Source organism: Cetorhinus maximus, chromosome 1 (genome assembly GCF_964194155.1).
Source record: "Cetorhinus maximus chromosome 1, sCetMax3.hap1.1, whole genome shotgun sequence".
Taxonomy (NCBI): Eukaryota; Metazoa; Chordata; class Chondrichthyes; order Lamniformes; family Cetorhinidae; genus Cetorhinus; species Cetorhinus maximus.
In genome coordinates this window covers 154,039,868-154,066,891 of record NC_135879.1, presented here as the reverse complement: position 1 = coordinate 154,066,891, position 27,024 = coordinate 154,039,868, and the positions used below count along the sequence as shown (strand labels likewise).

The 27,024-nt window shown below is 42.2% G+C and overlaps 1 protein-coding gene across 2 annotated transcripts in view; it reads right to left on the bottom strand.

Annotated features, from left to right (window-relative positions):
* Nucleotides 1–27,024, bottom strand: part of LOC144684569 (cationic amino acid transporter 2-like) — a 207,315-nt gene that overhangs the window by 91,239 nt on the left and 89,052 nt on the right. For both annotated transcript variants that reach the window (XM_078548524.1, XM_078548533.1), the window contains exons 2-4: nt 3,448–3,838; nt 1,729–1,884; nt 888–1,053 (exon numbers count right to left, since the gene is read on the bottom strand). In XM_078548524.1, coding sequence (XP_078404650.1) covers nt 888–1,053; nt 1,729–1,884; nt 3,448–3,823 — 698 coding nt within the window. In that variant the 5' untranslated portion in view covers nt 3,824–3,838. The remainder of the gene's footprint in view (nt 1–887; nt 1,054–1,728; nt 1,885–3,447; nt 3,839–27,024) is intronic.

Below are 27,024 nucleotides of genomic sequence, written 5' to 3'. Positions count from 1 at the left end.
CCCTGGCAGCAGGATAGTGGCGTCTTCTGCAGCCCCTTCTGCCTTGGACTTCCTGCTGGCCCTGTGCCCCTTGTGCCTGTGCCACTCCTCCCACAGGTCGCTCCCCTGGAAGCTGCATTGGGACACCTGGCCTCCTCTCCCTTCTGCCCCCTCTCTTCCTCCTCAGACGAGGTGCCACCAGTGGAGACCCCAATCCCCATTACCAGGAAGGCTGTCTGATACCTGGAAGGGTCCATATGGCCTGAATCCGCCGGAATCCTCCGGGGGCCTGGAGACGCCAATGAGTCCTGAAATGAAGCCTGCAATTGCTAAGAATTAAGCCCCGAGCAGAGATGAAGCTGCCAAGAACCAATAAGTCACCAGCAACAAACTATGTACCAAACTCCCATCTACTGACAATGGCAATGCTGCTGACCCCTTTATCCCACCCGTGGATGAGGTTTTTGAAAATGTTGGCTGGCCGCCTGCCCGTTTTGCCTGTGCGATGAGCGTCGAGTGTGAAATCACAAGGGCAACAAAAAATTGCCGTCGATTGGCTTTTTGATGGCTTAAATTGCAGCCTCTTAATTAATGGCGAGTGCGGCTCTGGCACCCGCTCGCGCCCGGGTGCGTGATGACGTTGGGACACTCACCTGACGTCACTGCGTGCTATTTTACACCCGATCAGGTCAGGTGCGCGTCCGCCCGCGGGACGTAAAATTCTGCCCAATGTGCTGTATTAACCGCAGAAAGATAAATTATTAACCAAAGTTGTGTCTCTCAACAGCAAAATGTTTTGTTGCAAGGTTCAAAACTTTCTCAAATTAAGGATCCCACTGTTTCAAATGTATAAATAACTTTCGGAATAAATTATGTCTGTTGTATCCAGTTCCTTTTAACAAACTTACTTTGTAATAACTGTGAAGTTTATGAGCGACTCCTCAGTGATCTTCCAGTTCTCTATGTCTCCTTTCACAAATCCCGTGACAATAACAAATATAAGGACCACGATGTTGATGGCCGTAAATATTTTAGTAACCCAAGCAGACTCCTTCACACCAAATGACAGAAGACCTAAGGCGCACAGAATATTCAAAGTATAAATGCATCAATTTACTGTTTTTTTCTCCACAGACAGGAAAATGTTTTCACAACAGATAGAAGTAAATATAGAAGAATATAGCCTAGATATTTATTGCACAAAATTAGCAGATTTCTGGTTTTGGTTCTGGAAATGAGATGGGTTTTAGGTACAGCAGACTCCTGTGCCTGCTGCTCTGTACAGCAAATTTCATCCGAATGGTTTCCCACAACACTTATATCTTGGCAGCAGTTTGACATCTTGTCTAGGGCATTCCTAGGTTACCCTGGAATCTTTCTGATATACTTCTGATAGATATGAACAGGCACAGGTGACATTCTGGGCTACTTGTGGGCATTGCATGAAATAAGAACTTGAATGAAAGATTTTGGAAAGAAATGTCAAAGACTTCTGCCCTCAAAATATTTAATTTCTCTGCAAAGAGAAATTGTTTTATCCCTGTATAAACAAAATAAAGTCTTTCCACTTAAGGAACAACTGATACATTAATATGTCACGTGAAATTTTACTTGAAAAATCTCCTTAAATTCATTATCCTGCCCTACAGTAAAAGAAGTTAGACATTTCCCCCATTTCATAAGCATTGCAATAAATGTCTTTCCCAGATTACTGTAAAATGACATACTAAAACTTTATTCTCAGCATACCAGACAATAATAATATAAGACACACTGCAAAAAAGTCTGGATATTCTGCTAATCCTGGTGAATTCATCCTGAAGTATGTGCCAAAGAAATATCCAATCTGTTTGCCAACAAGTTCATCAAAGGTACCACTCCATGCCCTGGCAACACTTGAAGTACCTAAGTGCAAAGACAAATGAACAAATACAACAAAGTTATGCATTCACATTAGTGCTTCATTGGCAACCTGTGAAAAGTAAGAAAAACAAAATGTTCACCGGATGAATAATTGTCGCTTGGATCTCGACAATATTCCAGGGTATACACAACCCATTAGTCTACAACACTATCCCTTGTACTCCAAAATAATTCATTTTGCAAAGCTCTATGAAATTTCCTGAGAGATACCAGAAATCACTGTAGGATCAACAATGCAATGTGAAATATCTGAAACACGTGAGCTTACGTGTCACTCTGAAATCTTGCGGTGGGGCAAGTTGAACATTTTGAGATGCAAATCCTATTCAAATTAGGAGCTCATCCCATAAGGGAGCTGGAGTATAATTGCCAAAAAGCTGGTGGCCATTCATCTTAAACTGCATTAGCATAATGATTACCAATATGATTTGCAGCAATTCTTTTATAATTGACTATAGTTGACTCTTCATGGCTTCTGAAATGACCCAGCAAAGTTGATAAGGGTAGTCTCCATGAGTGAACCAATTTAGGATTTGGTAACATTCAAGAAGCCAACTTTTCATAATTTTTTTTTCTGATGCCAGCCATCAACATAACGACTGCATCACCATACTCATAGCTGAACATAAAACAGGGAATAACTAAAATTAAAACTCTGCCTAGCAGCTTATTGAAAGAAATTGTTTCTCTTCAGCTTAATGCAGAACCTAACTCCCATAAAATATAAACATAATCGCTTCAGGATAACTATTAATGCATCTTCTCCTCTAATCTTCAGCAAAACCAGGATAATCCAAGGTTAAGAAATGCACAAAAATAAATGGAAAGTGAATTTTAGTTATACAATATACGAACAAGAATCAGGTGTAGGCCATTCAGCCCCTTGAGCCTGCACTGCCACTGAATAAGATCATAGCTGATCTGATAGTAACCTGAAATCTGCTACCCACCTACCCCCGATAACCTATCACCTCGTTGCTTACCAAGAATCTATCTACCTCTACCTTAAAAATGTTCAAAGACTCTGCTTCCACCACCTTTTCAGGAAGAGAGTTCCAAAGACTCACAACCCTCTGAGTAAAAAAACTTTGCCTCATCTCTGTTTTAAATGGGTGACCCCTTATTTTTAAATAGTGACCTCTAGTTCTAGATTCTCCCACAAGAGGAAACATCCTCTCCACATCCACCCTGTCAAGACCTCTCAGGATCTTATATGCTTCAATCAAGTCCCCTCTTACCCTTCTAAACTCCAGCAGATACAGGCCTAGTCTGTCCAATCTTTCCTCATAAGACAACCCACCCATTCCAGGAATTAGTCTGGTAAACCTTCTCTGAACTGCTTTCAGCGCATTTACATTCTTTCTTAAATAAGGTGACCAATACTGTACACAATACCCAAATGTGGTTTCACTAGTGCCCTGTACAACTGAAACATAACCTCCCTACTTTTGTATTCAATTCCCTTCGCAATAAATGATAACATTGTATTAGCTTTCCTAATTACTTGCTATTTACTTGTTATTTATGTACATAAGAAACACTTACCAATGACATAAGAAAGAATTAAGTTCCAGCCTGTGATGAATGCCCAGAGTTCACCAACAGTCACATAACTGTATAGATATGCAGAACCAGTCTTTGGAACACGGGCCCCAAATTCTGCATAGCACAGACCAGCCATCACTGAAGCCATTGCCGCAATTAGGAAAGAGATGATAATGCTGGGTCCGGAGTCCCATTTGGCAACCTCACCAGCTAGAACGTAAACACCAGCTCCGAGAGTGCTACCAACTCCCAGTGCTATCAGGTCTATGGTGGATAAACAGCGACATAGTTTGCTATCTTCAAGATTATTTTGGTTTATGATTTTTCTACGAACTAAACATCGAGCGAAAGACCACACAGTGCCACAATGAATCATCTTTGATGGGGAGTGCTGAAACAAAAAGAAAAATACTTTTAAAACGCGTTAAATAGACTTCTTTTGTTTTGCATCTTCAATTTCTTCAGTGTTCTATCGGCTTATTGTCAGGACAAGCCACTGCCCAAGAACTTTTGTCTAAATATCTGCATAACAAAAAATTTGCTATGATGAAACATTTTCCTTTATCAAACCAGCCTAGTTAAACATTAAAAACATAGGTGAATTTCTTTCTCCATTGCTCTGATGTTGCCATTCTGTAATGTCTTTTTTTCCTTTTCCAATGTACAATGTATTATTCTACTGCTGAGAGGCAGCTGTATTTAATGTGGCCTTCAGGGCCTACAAACTGTAATGGCACTTGAAGTATACAAGATAACTTTCTTTGCCCCACCTCGAACTATATCCCCTGGTATCGATGACCCAGCAGACAATATTAACATTAGTTGACCCAGGAAATTCCACCTCGGTCAGTCACAAGGGCCACTGGTTCAGACAAATCTTGCCCTGTGGCGGATCTGTCGGGTTTACTGCCAAGAAAGAACATCCAGGTGTCTAAATCCTTTTATTCTGTCGTACGGGAATTTTTCTTTTCATTACAACTTACCATTTCTCTTTCCTGAATACGTCTGACACAGTACATGTACAATAGATACAATTGTATCATTTGTACTTTACCCAACAATAAAGAGAATGCACTGTTTTATAAGAATATGGATGTCACTCAACATAGTGTACAATGTTATATCAGAGCCACTGTTTTACAGCAACTGAATAAGTCAAATTGCATCTTTATCCTTTTTTTTTGAACTGTTCAGCAATTCTGTTTACATAAGTTCCTGGGCTATATATTCAATTTTATTGTGTCTGTACACCAAAGCCTAGGAGGTTTCAGCAAGATGTACTTACTGTTTGTATTTGGTTAGTGGCACTGGGGCATGGAATGACTCATAGCTTTAACGACTTTATAAGGTGGTGGGTTGACTGTGGGTGGGGGTGGGGGAGAGGTGGTGGCACAGGGAGTGTTAGGTTACACAAAAACAAAAACTGCTGGAAAAACTCAGCAGGTCTGACAGCAGCTGTGGAGAAAGACAAGAGTTAACGTTTTGAGTCCATATGACTCTTCTTCAGAGTGTTACGTTAATGTCATTTCCCAGCACTAGGGATATTGGTAAGGGATGGGAGCACTGCAGTTGGCAGCATAAGATTTTGCAGCACTAGGGAGAGTCTGGAGTTTTTGCACCGCTTGAGTAGTATCCTGGGGATTAGCAGCATTAACATAAACTGGATTTTGCTAGAATTGTTTGGTCAGCGGAATGTTGGAAGGCTGGAGAGGTGGTGATGGAATTTGACAGAATTGTAGTGTCATTCTGAGGCGCTGGTCTTACAAATCTAAAAGCAGTGGGGGAAGTTGGCATAGATGGTGTTCCTGATCTTTAAAGGGAATGGGGCAGAAAGCCAAAGGTCTGGCTTGTTTTATGCAGCCCTGCATTCCTGACCTCAAGAGAAACTTCCATTTGGGATCCACTTTGGCTCAACAGGTCTTTCTGATAGGCAGTGGTCTTGAAATTCTGTCCAATATCTTGACATCCCCAGCTAACACCATCAATATTTTTCCCCTCTCTAACACAAGCACAGCACTCTAAAGCCTATTTTAGCACCTTTTGCTATTCCCACAAAGGTCATTTAACTCAGTGTAGACCTGCACCCTGATAGTTCAGCAAGTTTACCCAAGGGGATCTGTGTTTTTTTAAATTCATTCAGGGGATGTGGGCATCACTGGCTAGGCCTTCTTGAACTGCTGCAGTCCCTGTGGTTTAGGTACACCCACAGTGCTGTTAGGGAGAGAGTTCCAGGATTTTGACCCAGCGACAGTGAAGGAATGGCAACATATTTCCAAGTCAGGATGGGGAGTGGCTTGGAGGGGAACTTCCAGGTGGTGGGGTTCCCATCTATCTGCTGCCCTTGTCCTTCTAGATTGTAGTGGTCATGGGTTTGGAAGGTCCTATCTAAGGAGGCTTGGTGAGTTCCTGCAGTGCATCTTGTAGATGGTACACACTGCTGCCACTATGCGTCGGTGGAGGAGGGAGTGAATGTTTGTGGATGGGTTGCCAATCAAGTGGGCTGCTTTGCCCTAGATGGTGTCGAACTTCTTGAGTGTTGTTGGAGCTGCACTCATCCAGGCAAGTGGAGATTATTCCATAATACTCCTGACTTGTACATTGTAAATGGTGCACAGACTTTGGGGAGTCAGGAGGTGAGTTACTTGCCATTGGATTCCTAGCCTCTGACCTGCTCTTGTAACCACAGTATTTATATGGCTAGTCCAGTTCAGTTTCTGATCAATGGTAATCCCCAAGATGTTGATAGTGGGCTATTCAATGATGGTAATGTCACTGAATGTCAAGGGTTGATTCTCTCTTGTTGGAGTTGTCATTGCCCTGGCACTTGTGTGGTGTGAATGTTACTTGCCACTTAAGTAGCTCAAGCCTAGATATTATCCTGCTGCAGTTGGACATGGGCTGCTTCAGTATCTGAGGAGTCACGAAAGGTGCAATCATCAGTGAACATCCCCACTTCTGACCTTATCTGGAAGGAAGGTAACTGATGAAGCAGCTGAAGATGGTTGGGCCTAGGACAAGCCCTGAGGAACTCCTGCAATGATGTTGTAGAGCTGAAATGACTGACCTCCAACAACCACAACCATCTATCTTCCTTTGTGCTAGGTATGACTTCAAGCAGCGGAGAATTTCCCCCCACCCCAATTCCCATTGACTCCAGTTTTGCTAGGGTTCCTTGATGCCACACTCGTCAAATGCTGCCTTGATCTCAAAGGCAGTCACTCACCTCGGGAGTTCTTATCTTTTGGCCCTGTTTGAATCATGGTACTCATGTATCTGGTCTGCATGGCTGAGCTATTCCCCAGGTAACCGTGCAAACCCACCAGCATGCACAAGTCTGCTTTTATCAAATATATCACATGTCAGCCAGAGCTATATACAAACAGGAAGAAAAGTGTAAAATATGGCTACGATCCTGCTGGAAAGTGCACCTGTGTAAATGTCATGTCCCCAAGGTCATGGTTGGGTTTTGTTGTGGTGCATCTTGCAGGTCACTTGTCTGCCAACTCTTGTTTACATTGGGAAATAGTCACATGGGCAAGGAGCCATGTTCTTGCTAGTACGTATGCAGCCATATCGGTGTATCTGTAAGAGTTTTCAAAGCAGCTGTTTCAAGTACATTGTGGCATCGAAATCAGCTCTGAAAGCTAATTGTTCCAATCACTGGAAAACTACCTGCCCAGCAGCACTATGTATCAAAACATTTATTTCAGTTGAAGTATTAAGGAACAGAGCATTATCTATAGAGTTCAAAAGGAGGCTAAATATTTAGCTTTAATGTACAAATATTTGCTTTGCCTGTGTAATAGGGCAAGGTTTCAGGACTAAGTAAAACAATGGTGTTCACGCAAACTTTCCACATTTCATTAATATTTCAAAAAAAAGTACTATCTTATCTTTATTAAACTTGAAGGACAGGCTTGCTATGCATATAAGATATAACGTATTAACAAAGTAGGGTAATTGGATCTGAAATCACATTAATTAAAAAAAGCAGGCTTGCTTCCATAACTAATGAAACGATTATAAGAGGACTGGCTATCGAAGGAGGGTTTTATTGAAAATGATTTAACCCATGCATAGTAACATCATCCATTACGGACACAATTTCAGCTAAAGAAAACACCATTTTTTCAAATGTATTTGTTCTGCAGAGTATCTAAAATGTCCTACATAGCCACACCAAATATGAAGCAGATAGCAATTGTAAGATATTACATATATTATAGTAGCTTAATTCATCAAATCAAGTGAAAATAAATATTTTGGGAAAACTCAATGAAAAATTGGCCGAATGGAATCTTAGTAATCTAATGTACTAAAAAAGGCAAGAATGATGCCGAGTTGCCTTAGCTGAGAGATAGAGGCAAGTTAAGAAAATTATAATGTTGTTGTACAATGTAATTGTCAGACTTTATCTGGAGTACCGAATGGAGTTTTGACCACCCAAAGGAAGAATATTATCATCCTTTAAGAACATACAAAGGTGAGCAATGATGGTGATTCTGCTATGAGAAACAGTAAGGGAGGTTGGGCTCATTCTTTTTTGGAAAAGTGAAGACCACAAGATGATCTAATTGTAGTTTTGAACCTTACATGAAGAAAATTGTCAAAATTTGTCCAGGCAAATAGATCTTTAATGGTGAAGAATTCGAACACTGTAGAGCACAAAGTTAAATAAATAGGATGTGTGGAGGTAGGGATGGGGGATTGTAGATGGAATACATTTTTAATCTCATACAGAAAGGTGCATTTGGATGATAAACACAGAGGCAGTGTCAGCTATAACTCTGACATCTACCTGGCTATGTGGAGAAGTGCCCAGGTATGTCCTGTACACAAAAAGTAGGGCAAATCCAACCCGGCCAATTACCACCCCATCAGTCTACTCTCGATCATCAGTAAAGTAATGGAACGGGTCATCAACAGTGCTATCAAGTGGCCCTTGCTTAGCAATAACGTGCTCACTAACACCCAGTTTGGGTTCTGCCAGGGCCACTTAGCACCTGACCTCATTATAGCCTTGGTTTAAACATGGACAAAAGAGCTGAACTCCCGAGGTGAAGTGAGAGTGACTGCCCTTGACATCAAGGCAGCATTTGACCGAGTGTGGCATCAAGGAGCCCTAGCAAAACTGGAGTCAATGGGAATCAGGGGGAAAACTCTCCGCTGCTTGGAAGTCATGCCTAGCACAAAGGAAGATGGTTGTGGTTGTTGGAGGTCAGTCAAATCAGCTCCACGACATCACTGCAGGATTGTCCCAGGCCCAACCATCTTCAGCTGCTTCATCAATGACCTTCTTTCCATCATAAGGTCAGAAATGGGGGCGTTCACTGATGATTGCACAATGTTCAGCACCATTCGCGACTCCTCAGATACTGAAGCAGTCCATGTCCAAATGCAGCAAGACCTGGACAATATCCAGGCTTGGGTTGACAAGTGGCAAGTAACATTCGCACCATACAAGTGTCAGGCAATGACCACCTCCAACAAGAGAGAATCCAACCATTGCTCCTTGATGTTCAATGGCATTACTATGGCTGAATCTCCCACTATCAACATCTTGGGGGTTACCATTGACCAGAAACTGAATTGGACTAGTCATATAAATACTGTGGCTACAAGAGCAGGTCAGAGGCTAGGAATCCTGTGATGAGTAACTCACCTCCTGACTCCCCAAAGCCTGCACAAGTCAGGAGTGTGATGGAATACTCCCCACTTGCCTGGATGAGTGCAGCTCCCACAACACTCAAGAATCTGGACACCGTCCAGGACAAGGCAGCTCGCTTGATTGGCACCACATCCATAAACATTCACTCCCTCCACCACTGACACACAGTAGCAGCAGTGTGTACCATCTACAAGATGCACTGCAGAAATTCACCAAGGCTCCTTAGACAGCACCTTCCAAACCACGACCAGTACCATCTAGGAGGACAAGGGCAGCAGATAGATGGGAACATCACCACCTGGAGGTTTCCCTCCAAGTAACTCACCATCCTGACTTGGAAATATATCGCCGTTCCTTCACTGTCACTGGGTCAAAATACTGGAACTCCCTTCCTAACAGTACTGTGGGTGTACCTACACTACATGGACTGCAGTGGTTCAAGAAGGCAGCTCACCACCACCTTCTCAAGGGCAACTAGGGCTGGGCAATAAATGCTGGCCCAGCCAGTGAAGCCCACATCCCATGAATGAATAAAAAAAAGCGTGACAAAAGATTACAGGGACCCAATAAGAAGTGCTGCAGTCAAGCAAGAAACTACAGCTTCAGTGACTGTATCTATCTTAGCCTGTCCCATTTACAGCAGTAGAAACCTCTTCATGCAACTGAATCAAGTATGCAGCAATCTGAATAAATGCTATCACAGTGGCACACTTCAGATGGCTAGTACATACTGTTATGATCTCGGTCAAGACCAGTAATTTAAGAAAAAATACAAAATTCTAGTTAATTACTGGAAGAATAAAGCCACAACATTCCAAAATTTAAAACAAAACAATTTTTACTATACAAGAGGCGAACAAAGGAAAACTAATTTCTATCTTAGGTAGCTGCCCCCCCTCGCTATAATCTAAAGCCCACAATCAACAGAAATTAAACATGAATTAACAGGCAAATTGTGGTTGACTATAAAATATACGTTAAATAGCAGATACAACTAAGGCAGATCTTACAAATTGGCTCAGCAGTCCACCCAACCTACATGTCATCAACCTCAGTCACAAAGTCCTTTAAAACGCTGTCTTCCGTGTGAAGAATTTGAGCTCCCCTTCTTTTAGGCTTTAACCTGATCCCCAACCAACAACAACACACAACCAATCCAAGTTCCACAAGCTAGGTCATCACCAAAAATAGCACATGTCTGCAGAATCTCCTCAACTCTGCTTATGATGGTCGACATGGCACGTGCCATCAATGTTACCTTCAAGTAACAGAAACAACTGTAGCAACTGTACATTTGCCTATTCTCAGCATTTGGATCTACCCTCTGTCTTCTTCAGCCTGCCTGTACTGCACCGCTGGGATCGTCATCTGAGCTTGAGCTTGGATGGCTCTGCTCTGTTGCCTTTTATGTGGTTTCACCCAGTTTCAGTCTTCCCTGAAGTTTTGGTTTCCAATCTCAGTTTCAGGTTTAGGTTACTTAGAACTGGAAAGATCAAATTCCTTTCTCAGTTTCCCTTTTATTATGGTCTTTCTCAAAACTACAAGTTTTGAAACGACGGATCACAATCGGCTTATGTAGGAAAAACAGCACAGAAACAGGACATTCGCCCCAACCTGTCCAGCATTTATACTCCACTCAAACCTCCTCAAATCTTTCCTCATCTAAATCTATCATTGTTACCCTATATTCCCTTCTCCCTCATATGCTTATCTGGCTTCCTCTTAAATGCAACTATACTATTTGCTTTTGGTAATGAGTTCCACATTCTTGCCACTCTTTGGGTAAAAACATTTCTTCTGAATTCCCTTTTGGATTTCTGGGTGACTATCTTATATTGGCCTGCATTTAAGCTCTTCCCCACAAGAGGAACAATATCTGCATCCACTCTAGCAAAACCTTTCATAATTTTAAAGACCTTTATTAGGTCCATCCCACAGTCTTCTTTTTTCAAGAGAAAGAGACCCAGCTTGTTAATCCTTTCCTAATATCTATACCCACCCATTACGGGCACCAACCTTGTAAATCTTCTCTATGCTCTCTCCAGGGCCTCTATATCCTTTAAAGAGTTCTTCAGGGTAGTGTCCTATGCCCAAGAATCTTCAGCTGTTTCATCAACGACCTTCACTTCATTGTAAGGTCAGATGTGGGGATGTTCGCTGATGATTGCACAATGTTCAGCACCATTCGCGACTCCTAAGATACTGAAGCAGTCTATGTCCGTATGCAGCATATCAACATCGTGGGGGTTACCACTGACGAGAAATAGAACTGGACTAGACACATAGGGCTGAATTTTGCTGTCGGTGAGCAGGGTGTGGGGCCCGCTCGCCATCGCGCAAAATGACGTGGGATGACGTCGGGGGGAACCCCCAACACCACCCCGCCCCATTTAAATTTTCAGGAAGGCGGGGGCACAGCAAAATCAGCTGCGGGCCCGCCGACCTGTAAATTGACAGGATAATTAAAACAATTAACAGCCCTGCCCGTCCAACCTTAAGGTTGGTGGGCAGGCCAGGAGCCTCAGCGGGCTTCTGAAAAAACATGAAACCTCATCCACCGGCGGGATGAGGTTTCATGTAGGGTTTAAAAAAGTGTAATAAAGTTTTTGTGAAATTTATTAATATGTCCCATCTCGTGTGACACTGTCACATGAGGGGGACATATTAAGGATTTTTTTTTCTATTTTTAATGTTTGGACAACTTTCAGCGATCTCCCTGAGGCAGTACTTAGCCTCAGGGAGATGTGCGCTCTTTCGTGCGCATGCGCAAAAGAGCGCACTCTCGCATTTGGGGAATCCCCCCTCCCCCCACCATAGGAAGCGCATAGCGCTTCCCGCCGGGCAGCACGCTGGGCGAGCCTTAAATGGCCCGCCCACTTAAATCGGTGGCGGGGCCCGCTTCTCCAGCGGGGGTCGGCTCCCTGCCCGCCGGAGATTGGGTCGGGACCATCCGCCCGACAGGCAGAAAATTCTGCCCATAAATACTGTGGCTACAAGAGTAGGTCAGAGGCTGGAAATCCTGCAGCGAGTAACTCATCTCCTGACTCCCCAAAGTCTGTCCACCATCTACATGGCACAAGTCAGAAGTGTGATGGAATACTCTCCATTTGCCTAGATGAGTGTAGCTCCAACAACACTCAAGAAGCTCGACACCATCTAGGACAAAACAGCCCAACTGATTGGCACCCCATCCACCACCATCAACACTCACTCCCTCCACCACAGACGCACAGTGGCAGCAGTGATTGCCATCTGCAAGAGGCACTGCTGGAACTCACCAAAGCTCCTTCAACAGCACTGTCCAAACTTGTGCCCTCTACCACCCAGAAGGAAGAGGGTACCAGATGCATGGGACACTACCACCTGCAAGCTCCCCTTCAAGCCGCACAACATGCTGACTTGGAACTATTTCGTCGTTACTTCACTGTTGCTGGGTGAAAATCCTGAATTCCCTTTGTAACAGCACTTTGGGTGTTCCTACACTACATGGACAGAAGCAATTCAAGAAGGTGGCTCACCACCACCTACTCAAGGGCAATTAGGGATGGGCAATAAATGTTGGCCTAGCCAGCTAAGCCCACATCCTGTGAAAGAATAAATTTAAAAAATATATATAATATGGCGACTAGAACTGCACGCAGTACTCTAAGGGTAATCTAACCAAAATTCAATCCAGGTTTAACATGACTTCCCTACTTTTCAATTCTATCCTTCAAGAAATAAAGCATATTGTTTGGTTTGCTTTTTGTTATGGTCTTGCTAACCTGTGGTGCAAATTTCAATGATTTGTTTTGTTCCTCACCCTCACCTAGACTTGCACCTTGCAATTAATAAATAATATTCTTCCTACCAAAATATATCTCCTCACGTTTAACTTTTGAACTTAATTTGCAAATTATATGCCCAGTCTGCAATTTTATTATTGCCCTCCTATAATTTGAAATAGTACAAAATCGAGTCTGCCTGTTCAGGTGAATTCTAAAGATCCCATGACCCTATTTGAGGAGCAAAGAGTTCTCCAGGTGCTTTGGCCTACATTCCTCAACTAAATTTTGGTTATTAATGTAGCTTCTATTTGCAGATGCTTGTGCACAATTAGAATCATAGTATGGTTAAGGACAGAAGGCCTTTCAGCCTGTTATATCTGTGCTGGCCTTCTGAAGGAGCAATTCATCGAGTGTCACTCCCCTGCCAAGTTTCCTGTAGTCATTCATTTTTTTTCTTTTCGGATAATAATCCAATTCCCTCTGAAAGCCTCAATTAACCCTATGATTACCACACTCTCACTTGCTGTGTGAAAAAGCTTTTCCTCATGACACTATTGCTTTTTTTGCCAATTATCTTAAATCTGCCCTCTCAGGTTCTCGATCTTCCAACCAATGGGAGCATTTTTTCCCCCAACTACTCTGTCCAGACCCCTCATGATTTTGAGTACCTCTACCAAATCTCTCAATCTTCTCTTCTCCACGGAGAACAGCTCCAACTTCTCCAAACTTTCCACATAACTGAAGTTCCTCATCTCTGAAACCATACTTTGAATCTTTTCTGCACACTCTCTAAAGTCTTCACATCCTTCTGAATTGTGGTGCCTGGAACAGGACGTAATACTCCAGCTGAGGCCAAACTAGTGTTTTATAAAGGTTTAACATAACTTCTTTGCTTTTGCAATCTTTTCCCCTATTGATAAAGCCCAGGGTGCCGTATGCTTTATTAACCACTTTCTCAACCTGTCCTACCACCTTGTCATGAGTGTATAATAATTTTCATAATATTTTTCTGCTTTATTGTGAAGTAGGTTTATGGGGGTTGTGTTTTTCTGTCTTGTGTGTGATTTAATTACATTTTGTAGCCAAGCAGACTGAAAGTGAAGTTATCAAAAGAAGTAAGGTGTAGAAGTGTCTTTAATATGCTAATGAGTAAATATGGTTGGGGTCTTAGCATGTAAGATGTAAAGGGAATTTGCATTTTTAGATAGATGAAAGGGGATTTGGTTTTCAAAGGGATCTCAGTCCGTTTACAAGTAGCCAGACAAGCAAGAATGTGTTTATTTTTCTCAAGAGTTACTGACAATATATAGTGGCAACATGAGAAGATTTATATTATGAGAAAGATAAAGTTCAAAAGACATATGGAAACAATGGAATTTACATATTAAAAAGGGAGAAACATATATAAAAGGAGATTGAGGCTGTGTCAGGAGAAGACACTGTAAGATCTAATGGAAGGGAGTGAAGCCTCCTGAAGCTGGAGAGAGCCAATTTGAACTCCACTGTCCAGGGTATTGTGTTAATTTGCTGGTTCTGTTTAATTTTAATTTTTAAAAAATCTCTGAAGTCTTGGTGGACTTATTACTTCTGAATTCAGGGCGCGCATCTCAAAATAAACACATACTGCAAAGCCATAATGATAGCACCATCAAGTTTCCCTTGTGGATTTGATCCACCTGGCGCACATCTGCTGCGTTATAACACACTTTCAGTGACTTATGCACATACACATCCAGGTTCCTCTGCTCCTTCACCTCTTTAGAATTGTATCCTTTTATTTGATATTGTCTCTCTGCGTTCTTCCACCAAAATGAATCACTGTGCACTTCTCTGCATTATGTTTCATCTGCTACTTGTCCACCCTTCCCAGCAACCTATGTCCTTTTTAAATTCTATATTATCTTCCTCAAGGTTCCAATGGTTCACAATGCTTCCAAGTTTTGTGTCATTCCAAATTTTGAAATTGTGCCCTGTATACAAAGGTCTCGGGCACCAATCTATATATCGGAAGAGCAGGGGTCCTAACACCAATCCCTGGGAAACTCCTCTATTAAATTTTCCTCCAGTCCTAAAAACTACTGTTCACCACTATTCTTTGTTTCCTGTCACTCAGCCAATTCCGTAACCATGTTGCTACTGTCCCTTTTATTCCATGAGCTCTAACTTTGCTCATAGGTCTGTTGTGCGGGATTTTAATAAATTCCTTTTGGAAGATCATGTGCATTATATCAACAGCATTACCCCCATCTACCCTCTCAAGTTACCTCCTCAAAAAACACCAGCAAGTTAGTTAAAAATGATTTTCCCTTAACAAATGTTCTACAATTTATATAAATGAGGCAAATGGAGTATAATGTGGGAAAAATGTGAAATTGTTTATTTTGGCAGGAAGTATAAAAAAGCTTATTATCTAAATGGTGAGAGATTGCCATTGAGCTCTGAGATTCAGAGGGATCTGGGTATCCTAGTGCATGAATCACAAAAAGCTAATATGCAGGTCTAGCAGGCAATTAGGAAAGCTAATAGATTTTTATCATTTATTGTGAGGGGAATTAAGTACAAAAATAGAGAGGTTATGCTTCAGTTGTACAGGGCACTGGTGAGACCACATCTGGAGCACTGTGTACAATGCTGGTCTCCTTATTTAAGGAAAGATGTAAATGCATTAGAAGCAGTTCAGAGAAGGCTCACTAGACTAATATCAGGAATGGGCAGATTGTTTTATGAGGAAAGATTGGACAGGTTAGACTGGTATCCACTGGGATAAGAGGCAACTTGACTGAAACCTTTAAGATCCTGAGGGGTCTTGACAGGGTGGATGTGGAGAGGATGTTTCCTTTTGTGGGAGAATCTAGAACTAGGGGTCACTGTTTAAAAATAAGGGGTCGCTCATTTAAGACAGAGATGAGGAGAATTTTTTTCTCTGAGGGTCATGAGTCTTTGGAACTCTCTTTCTCAAAAGGTGGTGGAAGCAGAGTCGTTGAATATTTTTAAGGCAGAGCTAGATAGATTCTTGATTAACAAGGGGGTGGAAGGTTATCGTGGGGAAGGCAGAATGTGGAGTTGAGGTTACATTCAGATCAGCCATGATCTTATTGAATGGCAGAACAGGCTCAAGGGGCCGAGTGGCCTACTCCTACTCCTAATTCGTATGTTTGTATGTACGTTCATTCGTATGTAAATCCACGCTGGTTTTCCATAATTAACCTGTATTTGCTCAAGTGATTATTAATTTTGTCCCAAATTATTGTTTCTAAAATCTTCCCCACCACCGGGGTTAAAATGACTGGCCTATAGTTGCTGGGCTTATCTTTAAATCCTTTTTTGAACAAGGTGTAACATTTGCAATTCTTCAGTTGCCTGGCACCAGCCCCGAATCTAAGGAGGATTATAAAATTATGGGCAAATCCTCCACAATTTTTACACTCACTTCCTTCATTATCCTTGGATGAATCTCATCCTCTTCTGGTGCCTTTTCAACTTTAAGCACAGGCAGCCTATCCAACACCTCCTCCTTATCAATTTTAAAACCTTCTAGTGTCTGAATTATCTCCTTTTCACCGTGACTTGGGCAGCATCTTCTTCCTTGGTAAAGATAGATGCAAGGTACTCATTTAGTACCACAGTTATGCCCCTTGTCCATGCATATAAATCCCTTTCTTGGTTCCAATCGACTCCACTCCTCCTCTTACCACATCTTACTATTTATATGCCTATAGAAGACATTTGGATTCCCTTGTATGTTAGCTGCCAGTCTCCTCTCGTACTCTCTATTTGCTTCTCTTATTTGCTTTTTCAATTCCTCTCTGATCCTTCTATATTCAGCCTGATTCTCAATTGTATTATCCACTTAGCATCTGTCATAAGCACATTATTTTTGCTTCATCTTAATCTCTAATCCTTTCGTCATCCAGGGAGGTCTGGATGTGTTTGCCCTATCTTTCTCCTTCACTGGAATATACTTGAACTCTCCCTTCTTTAAAGGTAACCCATTGTTCAGTTATAGTTTTGCCTACTAATCTTTGATTCCAATTTATCAGGGCCAGATCCATTTTTACCATTCAATTGTCTCCCTAGCACTTGCATCACCAGTACAAAATAATTGTATGTATTTGAAGTGACCTGGGTTATTTCTAACATAATAAGACATCATAAAAATGCAAATCTTTACAGGGCTGTTCCCTTACAGAAGGTTTATTGGACCTCATACTAATAACCTATAGCAGTTCCTAAAAATTCATAAGTTCTTACAAGTTCAACTCAATTTCCATGCTGTGTTTTCAGTGTCAAAGACCCTGTCCTACATTTGCCATTGTGTAGTCAAAACCTGAAACATAGTTGCACGATTGAGAAAACAACCACCATTGCAACACCGAGTATGTGATAAGAAAACATGTTGGTAGTTTCCACAATGGGTGGAGGTACTGAACTACTAGTGATTGGCCAGTACAGTATTTAGATATCTTGTCAGGATTAAGTTTAAGGGCCACTTGCTGCTACATTGCGTGGCTACCATACTTAGCTTCCTTTAACTTATTTGTATGGTGAAGGACAAAACAAATTAAGAAATATTCATGTCGCTCTTTTTTTGTCCTGACAGAGTGAACAACACAAAATAAATTTATATATTTACACATTACAGTCATATTCATTTAAGGGGTAACCTTCATTTGTCAGTATATTGTATGGATGGAATAAATTATTTCCATGCTAATTAAATGTACAGTGCACAGTTAAAGTGCAAGAGCTGCCTGATGAGACTTAGGCCACAAAATTCAGCTCCGTACTGCCGGTAGGTTAGCTGCCATAGCTGTAGGTTTAATAGAAATAAGGCACCTGTGCCACTTCTGCCCACTTCCAGTGCAGTCTATGCCATACGTCATGTTTTTGACAGTTTTCGTGTGGGCGTTCTGTGCATGCACTGAAGTATGTAGAGTGAGCAGAATATGATGTCACTTAGACCCTAATGCTGATTTGACGTCCAACCTGCCATTTTCAGCCTCACTGCTCTAGCTTTTGCCCTCTCTTAAATGTGCACAGCTAAACATGCATACAGCAACACAAGGGACCGCTCACCCGATCCTGCCAACCACCATCAGCATTTAAGAGGGAATATCCAATTTGGAGGTTAGTTGCTTGTTACTTTCTATTGGCGTTTACTGAGCTTATTGAAGTCGGAGGAGTTGACAACAGTTTGTAAGTCTGCCGGGGGTGGTGAATTACATAAGAAAGGTTTGGCTACTACTTCAAGGGTCCTAAGCACACCACTTGCTCCCGATCATGGGGCTATAGTAGCAGTCTCTCTTGGATTGCAGCATCAGATGGCAACGAAGCAGAGGCAGCAAAGAAAAATTGCTTGCAAAGGGAGGACAAGGAGGTGGGGACAGGCTCACAACAGGAGACCTTACCCATCTCGGGCCTTCCTGGAGCACTCTCCTACTTCCACCTAAGCCAGGTGCAATGTGCTTGGTGTTTGCAATTCACCAAGGAGGTGGTCACAGAATTATGCCACCTTTCAGAATCAGACCTGCAATCTCGGAACAGCACTGCCAGTGACCAAGAAAGTAATGTAGCCCTGAAATATTTCAAGAGCAGCTCCTTCCAGGCTGGAACAGGCAACATAGCCGACATCTTGCAGTTTGCTGTCCATCGCTGCATCCGAAAAGTTACAGATCTTCTGTACACCAGGAGTGGGGACTTCATTGTATTCCCTCTGAATAGCAACCTGGTTATCATGAGGTCACAGTTGTTATCACCATGGATTCAGTGTGCACCTCAGTAAGAGGAGGAGGAAGAGGAGGAGGCAGCTAGCACATCCATGTTCTGGACTGACATCATTCAAATCAGGTTCCACTGATTTTAACACTTCCAGGCCATGCCATTTTTCAGTTACAGATCATTGCAATGACGACTTGCCACAATCCACTCCATACAAATTTTAATCGACAAACACCCAATACGTGATGTTAAGCATTCCCTACATTCTCTTCGTGCCTGTTTTGCGGGTGCTTTTTCCTGGTGTAATGTTCCAATGTAGTGCTATCCCTGTTGTTGCAGCATTTCTGGTCAAAGGCTGCTGACTCGTACTGGGGGAAGAACAGCAGCCAGCCTTTAAGGAAGCCCTCTAGCAGCTCTGAACTCTGGGAACTTCAAAACCATGGCAAGGGTGATGGTTGTCTGAACAGGCAACAGCAGGAGCATTGGCGGAGTTATGGTGGTGAAATAACAAATACTGTCATCCTGAGAGAGGACAACAGGTTTATTCTCCATGGTGCCGACTCTCACTCAGCAGGGGGGTGGGGAGGGTGGTTTTCATGCACTGCCAGCTCTTCAACTGTGGCAGGCATATTACCCAAGTGTCTTGCACATTTCTCTTTCTTACAGGGTAAAATGGCCCATAATCAGCATCAGCAACAGTTAACTGGAGGGGAACTGAGGCAAGCATGGCTGCATATGCTCATCCCCGTGGAAGGGATGGTGTTGGGAATAATTGGAGTGGCTGCGACTGTAGCCGGTGAAATACTGAAGCCAATGAGGATGACAGTATTGTCCTCCTTAATGCACCTTGAAAATCACATTTCACCCTCATCACGATAACTAATATGGTGTGCAAGCTGTATATGGTGTAAACATGCACCTCTTGCTTTTCACCCCTTCCCCCACCCCCAACTCTGCCTTTGTGTCTTTTCAGATTCCCAAGAGCTGCTGCCAGGCCAGCAAGCAATGCGGGAGCATAAAAATCTAGACAGAGAGCTGACTAAGGAGGAAGAAGATCTCACAATCACAACCGTCAGTTCAGATATCGGATGTGTGAGCACTTCAGAGGGTAGCATAGAGGTGGGCTCTGCATTCGATGTGTCACTGAACCCGAGTGAGCTACAGTCAGGCCAGGGAGAAAGGATCGTTTGGGTGCCAGATTCCTGCACATGAATTCTGATGCAGGGGACACAGATAAGGACTTCGATCAGATGTTGTGCAACATAACCTGCAATTTTTTTTGTGTGTTGCGTGTGCCCTTTAAATTTTTTTTTACATGTGCAGTAACTTAAAGGGGTTGCCTTGTGCATAGCCTGCACAGGAACTTCTGAGTGGTGCAGCCTTGCAACTTAGAAGGAACATTAGTAATGTATAGAGAAACACAGCAGACCTACCAGAAAGCCTGCAACCACTGTCAAGGGGCATGGAGGAGTCAGGTTCTTGCTTAGCACAGGGGTTCACAGAGAGCTTGGAGCCCCTACTTTCTAGTGTGAAAGTGGTGGATAACTCCAGGTGAACACTTATAGACCCGACCATCATGCAGCGTCAGATGGTCGATTACTCAGCTTCTTTGCAGCGCAAAGTAGAAGCCACCCTAGATCTGAGTGCTGTTGTGCAAGTTTAGACTGACATCATGAAATCTCAGTTTGTTGCTATGCAAGTCCAGCTTGGTGCCATGCAGGCCCAGGCTATTGCCATTATGGCTGCAGATATCAGTGCTTAAAGGGGCTTTTGGGATCTTACAGCAGTCCAGCAATCAGACCCTCTGAGGGTGCATTCTTGCCTTGACCACCATGGGGTCACTAAACATCTTTCAGCACTGCATCCAGATCCTCAGGTCACTGACTGCTGCAATATCTGCTCCCACTCTCTTCTCAGTATGTTTCTAGAGGACTTCCTTGTCCAGCGGGAAGAGTGTATCTCGACCTGACCATCTCCTGCACCAAATTATCCAATGCAGCATCCAAGAACCTTAGGGCATACTTTCTGGCCTGTTGCACTATTTCTGTAGCTTCGTTCTGGTCTTCCACTCTTCCGTAAACATTTCTAGACCCTGCTGCCACCAGAATGCACTTTATTTTGAAGAGTTGCAATCTGGCTTCAAGCACTGCAGCCTAGCCTTAAGTGATGCTAACCCTGCACAATCTTGGATTTTCTGCATAAACATGCTGCCATTCAGGAGCAGATGTAGCACTGGGCTGTATGCCATAATCCTCAATTAGCAAATAACATAACATTTGTATGCTGCCTTCATCACTTTAATGGGCATGGGATAACAGCACATTGCGATCCCATGCTCAGTTATAACCAATTTAGCCTGGTTAATTCCAATATGTTCGACTTCCAATCTAACATCAAATCAATCTGAAATGTGGATTGCAAAACAGGCCAAACAACAAATAAGAAACACGCAAACCTATGACGTACTGCGGACAATGTAATCATATCATTTGTTTATATCAAATTTTTCACTCCACCTCAGAGCTGTTAACCCATATAAAATAAATAGTTTAACACCCCCACTAAGGTAATGAAGAGAGTTTATGCAGAAGAAAAAAGGAAACAATATCTGGTATGTTTCAAATATCACATGTTCAAATTCTATACTAACACAATTCTTCCAACCAGTTGACTGCCTAACACGTCATCTCATCTGTTGTAGCTTCGTGACAGAAACCTCCACAATAGAGGAATGTATGTACTTAAGTGAAAAAATAAAAAAAAGTATAGATAAATTGAACCAATGGAGCAAATCTGTCAATAGCACTCAGTCTGAAATCTAGATAACGGTTAATCTCATCAAATCAGTACACCTAGAATACAATCATATGTTATTTGGGGAGATGGTGATGTAGTGGTAATATCACTAGACTAGTAATCCAGAAGCCCAGGCCAATTCTCTGGGGACATGGGTTCAAATCCAACCACAGCAGCTGTTGGAATTTAATGAATAAAATCTGGAATTGAAAGCTAGTCTCAGTAATCATGACCATGGCACTATTATTGGTTGTCATAAAAACTGATGGCCTTTAGGGAAGGAAATCTCTCATCCTTACCTGGTTTGGCCTGCATGTGACTCCAGACCCACAGCAATGTGTTTGAAATGACCTAGCAAGCCACTCAATTCAAGGGCAATGGGCAACAAATGCTGGCCTTCCAGTGACACCCACATCCAATCAAAGAATAAAGAAAAAAAACCTAGGAGATGACTATTGCAGTTAATATATCAACCATCGATAAATGAGAGATACTGGAATAAAAATTCCTGGCTGTTGATTATATAAAGTTGCTGTTATCTATGCAGGAGGATGAGGAATTTGTGAAGTGACCCAGCTCTGCTAGGTCTTCACTAACATTTCAAAGGGACATGGGTCGGGTGTTCAATGGGACACAAAGGAGCTGCATTGAAATTCCTTGTCTTCCCCACTCCCTCCAGATCCAATGGACACCCAGGGAGTAAGGGACACATAAGTGGCATGAGAAAAGGATGACATTACCCAGCAGGAATCTTAACAGTGCTGACTTGAAGGCCTCCAATAGTCAGGATAAGAAATACTTTGCTTGTAAGAATGGTGCTCACAATACCAGTTTCTGAATGGCAAAAATGATTAATTGCTATTAGTAAAGCAGCAAATGTCATTTGATTCCCTTTTTTAAAAAATAATCACGTCTATGTTCAGAATGGCCTGATTTCAATGGGACAGAAAGCAACTGCATTGAAATTCCTTGTCTTCCCCACTCCCTCCAGATCCAATGGACACACAGGGAGTAAGGGACACATAAGTGGCATGAGTAAACATGTCCTTTGTGCTAGCGCTCTCACCTGAGATTTCAGACGGTGGCACTGAAGCAATCTGCTGGGTAATGTCTCTCTCTGGCGGACCTAATTAAAGTGTCTCAGCAGCTTGCTAGGAATTTCCAGGCTGTACTTTAGAAGATTACTATGTTATACCATGAGCATGATCTGGGAATTTGACTCTAAGGTCAAAATAACGATGTCTTATTATTGTTTTTGTACTTCTTCCAGTTCAATCTACTTTATTGCTGATTAAGTAACTTCATTAGTGAATTCAAAAATAATTTGTAGGTAACACTCAAATACATTTTAAAATGGCTTAGGACAAAGTTGGCAAAGCCAGTTTGCATCTTAAAAAATGCATAGGTGTACAACAATCCTAGCCAACAGTACAACAGAGCCTCATTTTAACTCTTCAAATGCTATTATTTTTTCATATATCAAAGTATGCAAAGGAATTGGTAATCAGAGTAGCAAAATGGATTTTCTGGGGTTCTTCTTTCTGTTTTGGCTTCTCAATTGAGTATGTAAAGCATTCCCCAATCAAGTCAAGTGAGGAAAGAGCTCTGATCAAAATATGGTTAAGCTAATTTGCAAAGTAAACATCAACCAATCTTTCAATTCGAGGAGTGGAATGCCTTAGAGCTCACGAAAATAAGTCTGACCTCCTGTGTGGTATATTGACCTCGACATATACTTAATAAATATTAAGATGATCTCCCAATGGAAATCAACTTTTATATCAAAACCTTGTGGGGTTAAAAAAAAGTTTACATGGACATGAATGTTGATTTAAGTTGTGTTTTGATAAAATATTGCACTTTAATAAAAGTCAGAGGTCTCACTTGGTATGAATTTTTAAAACGTTGATCATTTCTGTCATTTTACAGAGCACACAGAAACAGAGAATGGGCTTCACGTATATAAACCTTTAAAGGTGACAGGATAAGTTGATAAGGCTGTTAAAAATCAAATGGGATCTTGCCTTTTTTGGTGGGGTGTGGGTGGAAGGGAGAGGTGGTAGCATAGTGGTAGTGTCACTGGGCTTGTAATCCAGAGCCCCAGGCTAATGTTCTGGGGACACTGGTTCAAGTTCCACCATGGAAGCTGAAGGAATTTGAATTCCATTAATTAAAAAAAAAATCTGGAATTGAAAGGTAGTCTCAGGTGACTGAAACTATGATTGATTGTTATAAAAACCCATCTGGTTCATTAATATCATTTAGGGAATTAAATCTGCCATCCTTACCTGATCTGGCCTACATGCAGCTCCAGGCCCACAGCAATGTGGTTGACTCTTAACTGCTCCCTGAAATGGCTGAGCAAGCCACTCAGTTCAAGGGCAATTAAGTATGGGCAACAAATGCTGGCCTTACCAGCGATGTCCATATCCCATGAAAGAATAATAAATAAATAAGGCACAGATTACAAAGCAGCAAATTTCTGGTAAACATTTACAAATCACTGGTTAGACCTTTGCTGTATTGTGTGAAAAATATTGTCTAAGTACCTAATTAAAGATTTGGATAGCTTCCCTACAATGTCACACTAATAGGTCTATCACTTCCTACTTTATCTCTCCTACTCTTATATAATGGAGTTACATTGGTGATTTCCCAATGCAAAGGAACAGTTTCTTAATCAAGAAAGTTTTGGGAGATAATGATGAAAATACCTACAATTATCTCATTTGTTTTTTTAATTTACTGGGGTAGAAAACATCATGTCCTGGAGAATTATCTATCTTTAATCTCAGTATTTTCTCCACTATCTGCATCTCATCATCTTCTAAGTCCATGGCCACATTTGAGGTGGGCAGAGGTTCTGGCCCTAAAAAGCCATTTCTAGGCTGGCCTTATGAGACTGGAGAATGGTAATGCATGGTAATGCTGAGTTACTCTTTCAGGTTGCAGAGTCTGTTCACAACCTTGGTGCCACGTTTGATTCTGAGATGAGTTTCCAACCTAATATTCATGCAATCACTAAGACTGCCTATTTCCACCTATGTAATATCGTTCATCTCAGCTCATCTGCTGCTGAAGCCCTCATTCATGCCTTAGTTATCTCTTCACTCAATTATCCCAATGTGGCTGGTCTCCCACGTTCTACCCGTTGTAAACTTGAGGTCATCCAAAACTCTGCTACCCATATCTTAATTCATAAAAATTCCTGTTTCCCTATCATTCCTGTGCTCATTGACTTAAACTGGCTCCTGGTTAAGCAATGTCCTGAATTTAAAATTCCCATCCTTGTTTACAATTCCCCCATGGCCTTGCCCCTCACTATTTCAATCTTGCTCCTCAAGTCCACTACCCTCAAAGGTATCTGCGCTCCTCTAGTTCTGGCCCCTTGTACATCCCCACTTTTAGTTGCTCCACTATTGGTGGCTATGCTTTCAGTTGTCTAAGCTCCAAAACTCTGGAATACCATCCTTACAACTTACCATCTCTCTACTTTGCTTTCTTCCTTTAAGACACTTCTTAAAACCTACCTCTTTGACCGAGCTTTTGGTCATCCGACCTAATACCTCCTTATGTGGTTGAGTGCCATACTTTTTTCTTTAATCCTGTGAAGCATCTTGCCATCTTATTAAGTTAAAGGTGCTATATAAGTTGCTGCAGTTGTGATAACTACTTCCTACAATTGAGTCCTTGTCATTCTAATAGCAAAAGAAACATGGGCAGCATTTGATTGTTGGGACTTTTTAAAATAAAATCTACTGCAGCGACACACTATGTATAATGAAAATATATTGACTGCATTTGAATTCAATTTATCAGTTTTGCATGCAAAAGGGCACTCACTGCACATTATCGTAGAGAGTGCTCTCAATGTCAAGGATGGTCCTTGCAGTCTCCATGGAGCGAGCAAGGACTTTCACTTGTACACTTGCGCTGTTTAATTATATGGAACAATGGGGTATAAAGACACACACAGCATTGAAAGATTATATGCCATAATATTAGTATTGCAGCACTTTCAACATTCTTTCAATAACTGTATTTGTAAAAGCTGCAAACATTGATATTGGAATGCAACCACATAAGTTTTAACATGGTAGTTTGCCGCTCTATTCTGTGTTACAATTAAACAACTGCAAAATTATAACAGAAACAATTAAGTACAATATGGAAATGCTGTGTAATTCAAATACGACATTCATTCAGACCCTTGACTAAGAACTTTGGCCCAGATTATCGCTCCCGATCAGGTGCACAGAGACAGGAGAACTCCTGGCTCTGATAAAATGGCCTCCCGCGGGTCAGATTTTCATTCCCGGGGGCAGGGAGTGGGCTGGATTGGAAGTCAGGCCTGCCAACCCTGCAATAAAAGTGAAGGCTGCCGAGCGCAGAGGTAGGCTCTGCCCCATCCATACCAATCTATGCCACCTCATGCCACCCACCCCATAGCCCATGCCCACTATGCCAACCCATGCCCCTATACCCATGCCATGGCCTCAGATATCCTCTTTGCCAACTCATGCCCCTGTACCCACTCTCCATGGCTATTCATACCCCATGACCCCACATCTCCATGGCGCTTTACAGCCCCTATGCCAACTTAGTGCCATCTCATGCCCCCACCCACCAACCTTTGTCCTTAACTCTTCCATGCCAACTCACCTAGTATCCTTTGACAGTTCCTTGACAGATTTGGCAGCTTTGACAGTTACAATGAGTTTATGCATTTTTTAAATGCACAATCATGTTTTTTAAAAAAATTTTCACAGGGATGTGGGCAATGCTGGTGTCACCACCTAGGCCAGCATTTATTGCTTATCCATAATTATACTTGAGAAGATGGTGGCAAGCTGCCTTCTTGAACCGCTGCAGTCCAGTGCTGTTAGAAGGGAGTTCCAGGATTTTGAACCAGTGACAGTGAAGAGACAGTGATATATTTCCAAGTCAGGATGATGTGGGCTTGGAGGAGGACTTCTGGGTAGATGGTACACACTGTTGCCACTGTACGTTGATGGTGGAGGGAGTGAACTTTGAAGGTGGTGGATGGGGTGCCAATCAAGTGTTCTGTTTTGTCCTGGATGGTGTCAAGCTTCAAGTGTTGTGGGAGCTGCACTCATCTGGGCAAGTGGAGAGTATTTCACCACACTCCTGACTTGTGCCTTGTAGATGGTGGAAAAGCTTTGGGGAGTCAGGAGGTAGGTACTTGCTCCAGAATTTCCAGCCCCTAGCCTGCTCTAGTAGCTACAGTACTTATACGGCTCATCCAATTCAATTTCTGGTCAATGGTAACCCCTAGGATATTGACAGTAATGGTTCAATGATGCTAATACCATTGAATGTCCAAGGGAAGATGGTTAGATTCTCTCTTGTTGGAGATGGTTATTGCCTGGTACTTGAGTGACACGAATGTTACTTTCCACTTACCAGCCCAAGCCTGAATGGTGTCTAGGTCTTGCTGTATATGGACGCGGACTGCTTCAGTATCTCAGGATACGTGAATGATGTTGAAATTGTGTAATCTTCCCCACTTCAGACCTTATGATGGAGGGAAGGTATTTGATGAAACAGCTGAAGATGATTGGGCCTAGGTCACTACCATGAGGAACTCCTGCAGTGATGTCCCCGGAC